The 6,147-nt window shown below is 46.6% G+C and overlaps 2 protein-coding genes across 2 annotated transcripts; one reads left to right on the top strand and one right to left on the bottom strand.

The window, feature by feature from the left end:
- Positions 1-231: 231 nt before the first annotated feature.
- LOC103211703 (peptidyl-prolyl cis-trans isomerase A-like) lies at positions 232-4,623 on the bottom strand. The gene is made up of 3 exons (XM_042783258.1): positions 4,618-4,623; positions 1,984-2,047; positions 232-728 (listed from the first exon to the last, which is right to left on the bottom strand). The coding sequence occupies exons 1-3, from the start codon at positions 4,621-4,623 to the stop codon at positions 232-234; spliced, it is 567 nt and encodes a 188-aa protein (XP_042639192.1).
- A 739-nt stretch (positions 4,624-5,362) lies between these two features.
- LOC103211702 (methyl-CpG-binding domain protein 3-like 1) lies at positions 5,363-5,938 on the top strand. Its single transcript, XM_007957687.1, has one exon. The coding sequence runs from the start codon at positions 5,363-5,365 to the stop codon at positions 5,936-5,938; it is 576 nt and encodes a 191-aa protein (XP_007955878.1).
- Positions 5,939-6,147: the final 209 nt, after the last annotated feature.

Here is a 6,147-nt window from a genome sequence, read left to right as displayed (position 1 = left end):
CTCTTATTTCTTTTTTGTTGTTGTTGTTTAGTTTTTATTTCATAAACATAAACTTAATTATGCAACTCAGCTAGACTAGGAGATTAAGAAAATATAGAACCCAAAAAACTGTAGTGAGAGCATAAAAATGAAAGGGTATTGCAAGCACACTGGGGGTAGAAGGGTGCCTCCCAAGCTACAGAAGGAATGGTGTGATGGTTAAGATAAAACATGAAATATAGATCAAATTGATTAGAGTTGTCCACAGTCAGCAATGGTGATCTTCTTGCTGGTCTTTCCATTCCTGGACCCAAAACGCTCCATGGCTTCCACAATGTTCATGCCTTCTTTCACCTTGCCAAACACTACATGCTTGCCATCCATCCGTTCACTCTTAGCAGTGCAGATAAAAAACTGAGAACCATTTGTACTAGGTCCAGCATTTGCCATGGACAGGATGCCAGGACCTGTATGCTTCAGGATGAAGTTCTCATCATCAAATTTCTCCCCGTGGATGGACTTGCCACCAGTGCCATTATGGCATGTGAAATCACCACCCTGGCACATAAACCTAGGAATAATTCTGTGAAAGCAGAAACCTTTGTAACCAAATCCTTTCTCCCCAGTGCTCAGAGCACGAAAGTTTTCTGCTGTCTTTGGAACTTTATCTGCAAACAACTCAAAAGTGATGTGCCCCAGGGGTTTGCCATCGACGGCAATGTTGGAATACACCGTGGGGTTGACCGTGGCTGGGCGTGGCAGCAGAAATCTAGGATGCAGGTCTCGGTGGCAGCATCTGCAAAGCCTCGGCTCTTATTTCTGGAGAATATTTTCAAAGATATTGAAATGATGGGACAAAAGCGGGACACAGTGTACTGATAAAACCCAAAACCAAACCGGTTGCCATCTTGGCGACCCCATTTGAGTCAGAGCAGAACTGTACTCCACAGGGTTTCAATGCTGGTTTTTGGGAAGCATATCACCAGGCCTTTCTTCCAAGGTGCCTCTGGATTGACTTCTCAATTAGTAACTAAGCATTGAACGATTTCCTCCACTCAAGGATAATACGTTGATAGAAACTGCAAATACCCGCACCCCCCACTCAGAAAAATGTTCTGAAGTTTCTGTCTCCATCAAGGCTAACTGATGGGGTGAATGACCCCACATTTTTGTGTTTCTTGGCAAACCCACCAGCCACTCCTTGGAAGGAAGGTTGGGCAATGTACTTCCGCAAAGATACCGCCTCAGAAACCCAAGGAGGGGTCGCCATGAGTCGAATTCGACTTGAGGGCAGTGAGTTTGTTTTTTGGTTTTGGTTTGTAAAGATGTAAGGTTTACTCAAATCCCATCAATATGAAGAGGAATGTGGCCGGATGTGGGCTGATGGGTTACCAACCCTGCCTCTATAACAGGGGGCACAGGAGGGGAAGTCACTGCATTTTCCACCAAGAGACAGACTCTGAATCCTGGATGTTGGGTCGGCAAGACAGCTCCGAGAACATGGGCGAGCCTCCATTGACCTCTTTCCCGAGCCCACCTTGTCTGGTGAGTACTGAAGCCATGTCCACAGCAAGAGCATCCATTTGTCTTTAGGTGAAATCTTTTTGGTACCAGACAGATTCTCTTAAACCAGATGAATTTTTATTTTTGTTTTCATTTTTATTATAGTTTGGGTGAAAGTTTACAGGGCAAATTAATTTTCCATTTAACAACTCATACAAATTTTGTTTCATGACATTAATTCACTGTAACGGCACTCTTCCCCTTTCCTCTCCGGGTTCTGGGTCTCCATTCACCATCTTTCCTGCCCCTTTCTGCTGTCTGAACTCCCAGTGACCCCGTTGACAGAGTGGAACCGCCCTTAGGGTTTTCCAGGCTGTCTCCTGTCTCCTTTAGGAAGCAGATGCCCAGGGCGTTCTCCCAGGGAGCCTTTCAGTCAGCAGCCGACTGCTCGCCTGTTGCCACCAGGGCTTCATAATTGTCCGTCACAGCACTCACTCCTACCTGACACTGTATCAGAGTCCCGGACGGTGAAGGTGGTAAACACACTGGGCTGCTGAACGAACGGCTGCAGGTTTGAGTCCACCCAGAGGTGCCTGCAAAGAAAGGCCTGGAGATGGATGGAAAAAAATCAGCCACTGAAACCCCACAGAGAACAGTTCTAGTCTGACCCAAAGAAGTAGGAAGGGTTACATTAGGGCTACAGGAACAGAGGGAGACACATGGTCTCCCTTTCCATAAATATTTTCTCAAGGGGAATGAAGGATTTAAAAGGAGAGGTGATGAGATCTGCATTTTAAACAGATTTTTGTGACTAGCTCCCTGAGGTTGAATTCCAAAGGTGGAAGGGAAAGGATTGGGAATCTGAGGCGGATCACACAGTTACCGGCTGCAGAGGAGCAGTCAGAAGATGGGATCACTGCAGAACTGCGGTTAAGTGGGTTGATTTGGAAGATTTGAGAAAATAAATTCTCAGGGTTTGAGTCATTTAGTAATTTTTCTGTTATCTTTCAAATATATGTGCCTCTGAACACTGCTGTGTGAAACATTTGAAAAACCCACATTGGTCTTGTCTTCAAATCTGATTTCGTGAGAAAGGACAGTGTGAAGTAAATAGGGGTGGATGCGTAAAACCACACCCATGGCTGTTGAGCCAGTTGTGACTCATAGCGACCCCATGTGCTTCACGGTAGAACTGCCCATGGGGTGCCCTTCACTGTCATCTTCATAGACGCAGATCGCCAGGTCTGTCTCCCAAGGAGCCTCTGGAGGGTCTGGACTGCTGACATTTTGGTTAATATCCAAGCACTTAACCACTGCCCCGCCAGGGCTCCTTGTTGTTGTTGTTGGGTGCCATCGAGTCGTCTCTGACTCACAGTGACCCTGTGTAATGCATATGGAAGTCAACATTGAGAAAATAATGGCACAGTCATCGGTATGCTTTTCTGCAGCCACTGCGCATTTTGAGAGCCTTCCACCCTGTGGGCTCATCTTCCAGCACCATGTCAGACAGTGTCCACTTGGGACCATAGGGTTCCCACTGGCTAATTTGCAGCAGTAGATAGCCACGCCTTTCCCCCCAGATGTATGTGGTATCTCGCCATCTGATTCACAGTGACCCCATGTGTGTCAGTAAAACTGCTCCATAGAGTTTTCCAGTCCATGACACTTGGCAGTGGATGGCCAGGGCTTTCATCTGAGGCACCTCTGGGTGGATTTGAACTTGGAACCTTTTCACTAGCAGCAAGGGCATTGAACCTTTGCATCACGCAGAATCTCTCTCTATATATAAATGAAATATATATTGTCTTAGTTATACTACCATAACAAAAATACCACAAGTAGATGGTTTTAACAAACAGGTATTTATTTTCTCACGGTTTAGGAGGCTAGAAGTCTGAATTCAGGGTGCTGGCTCCAGGGGAAGGCTTTCTCTCTCTGACAGCTGTGAGGGAAGGTCTTGGTGTCTTCACCTTGTTCTCAGGTTCCTTGGAGATCTCTATGTGTCTTGGCATCAATCATTCCCCGAGGTCTAAAATGTCCTATGAACAAATCTGTCCTGGAAGAAGGGCATCTGGAATGCTCCTTAGAAGTGAGTGTGGCAAGACTTCATTTCACCTACTTGGAAGACATGTTGTCAGAAGGGACCAGTCCCTGGAGAAGGATATCATTCTTGGTAAAGTGGATGGTCAGAGAAAAAGAGGAAGGCCCTGAAGGAGATGGATTAACACAATGGCTGGAACAATGGGCTCAAACATAGCAAGGATTGTGCGGATGGTGCGGACCAGGTAGGGTTTTGTTCTGTTGCAAATAGTGTTGTTATGAGTTGGAATTGATTCCATGGCACCTAACAACAACAACAAGAGGTTCTCAGAGCAGGGACCCTAGATCTGAAAGACTAGGAATCCAAAGGAAAGGACTTCTTTCCTGGGGTAACCAGGCCTCTTCCTCTCCACTAGCTTCTCTCTCCTTTTACATTTGCGCAGTCTGGGGGCTGGGCAGTGTTTCCTTCTGTTGCACATACGATCCTATGAGTCAGAGCTGACTTGAAGGCACCTAATAACAAGATAAAACTCGATGCAGGCCACAGCCTAGGGAAATTCTCCTTACATGGGATCAGAGCTGTGACTTGAGTAAGGAGGTTGCATCCCACCCTAATCCTGACTCCTTAGCATAATAAAAGGAACCTAATCTCCATTAACAAAACCTAGTCCTGCCTCAGGGGCACTTAGAGATCCAGATTTACAACATAGCATACAATGAACCATAATTACATCACATCACAAAATGGAGAATGACCATTCAATACTAGGAATCATGGCCTAGCCAAGTTGCTACGTATTTTTGGGAGACATGATTAAATCTAGGACATGAAATTATTTTCCATCTTAACCATTTTAAGTGCACAATTCAGTGAATTAACTGTAATCACCATGCTGTGCCATCATCACCATTATCCACTTCCAGAAGGTTTTAATCTCCCTCAGCAGAAGCCCAGTGCCCCATGAGCAGTATCTCCCCATTTCCTCTGCCCCTGTCTCTGGTGATATTGTGTTATATGCTGTTTAGTCAGTTTCCACTCTTAGTGACTCTATGCAGAACAGAACCAAACACTGCCCGGTCCTATGCCATCCTCACCGTCATCGCTGTTTGCGCCCACTGTTGCAGCCACCGGGTCAATCCATTTCACTGAGATTTTCCGTCCCCCTCTGGTGGCATAGTGCCTAAGGCATTTGACTACTGGGCAACCTACGTCTGTACTGATACCGCCTCGGAAACCCAAGGAGGGGTCGCTATGAGTCAGATCCGACTCGATCGATGGCAGTGAGTTTGGTTTTCTACTTTATGAATCATGATGACCTACTCCAGGGACTGGTTCCTCTTGATAACACATCCAAAGTATGTGAGATGAAGCCTCCCCATCCTCAATTCTAAGGAACATGTTGATTGTACTTTTTCCAAGATAGGTTTGTTTGTTCCTCTTGCAGTCCATGATACCTGGTAATGAATTTTGATCTCTAAGCCTGTGCCTCATCCAGCTATTGCATATTAGTGGGAATCATCCAATATTCATCCTTTTAGTAGAATTTGAGATACATTTCTCCATGGAGAGAAGGAGGGTAGAAGATCAAATTGAATAAAAGAGGAAAATTCTCTGCTAGCATAGTGCCTGAGGCACTTGACTGCTAACCGGAAGGCTGACGGTTCAAAGCCACTGGCCACTCCTCGGAATGAAGGTTGGGCAATCTAATTCTGTAGTGATACCACCTTGGAAACCCAAGGAGGGGTCGCTATGAGTCAGGCCCAACTTGATGGCAAATAACAACATACTTAATTTTCACATTTCCTTTTATTTTTAAAGGGACCCCTCAAAAGAAATCTGATGACCCAGACTTTACAGGAGAAACAACGAGCTCATGCATCAGAAGTCAAGTCCAGATGTGGTGTAGACTCTGCTCTCCCTCTGAGGTTGACCAGCTGTACATTCCTGAGGCCTGTTACCAGAGTCACGTCCCACCCAGGCAATGAGGTCAGGCGAAGCCAGTGGGAGGAGAAGTTGGAGAAGCCCCAGCAGGTGTGTGCATACAGGAGACTGCAGGGGCTCCAGGCCTGCGGGAGCGCGGGAGAGCTGTTGAATACTTTGGATTTCTCAAATGCGTTAACAACAGTTGCACCCAGTGGTACAGGAGAGTTCCTGGGCAATGTTGGTGATCGGGGTCCACGTACCCACCCTGAACCCCACCCTGGCCAGCCTTCAAATGTGGCAGAGATCATCCCAGGAGTGGGTCTGCGTCTCTCCCCTCCCCTCCGCGGACAGCAGGTACCTTACGGAGCTATCAGGAGCCAGACTCGGAAAGTGAAGAAAGCGAGGGAGACACTGGCTGTGGCCTTGAAGGCAGACCGGCTGGCCAGGGAGGCAGAGAGAGCAAGGAGCCAAGAAGAACGTCCTGAAAACTAGAGGAACAGTAGAAGGGAGCACTGAAGGAGCTGACCACTGTGGCCCTCAAGAAGTCTTCACTCCGAAACAGCCTTTCATATCAGCCCTATTTTCTATTTCGGCACTATGATACTGTGTGTTATACCCAAACTATCCCTTATTAAACATTTTGAGAAACACTTAGTGTGAAGAGTAGGTTGTTCCAAGGATGAGAGATGGGTTTTCATGTG

This window comes from Orycteropus afer, unplaced genomic scaffold (genome assembly GCF_000298275.1).
Source record: "Orycteropus afer afer isolate SDZICR_OR568_19922 unplaced genomic scaffold, OryAfe1.0 scaffold00774, whole genome shotgun sequence".
Taxonomy (NCBI): Eukaryota; Metazoa; Chordata; class Mammalia; order Tubulidentata; family Orycteropodidae; genus Orycteropus; species Orycteropus afer.
The sequence above is the reverse complement of the archived record's forward strand: the minus strand, read 5'-3'. Positions and strand labels throughout refer to the sequence as shown.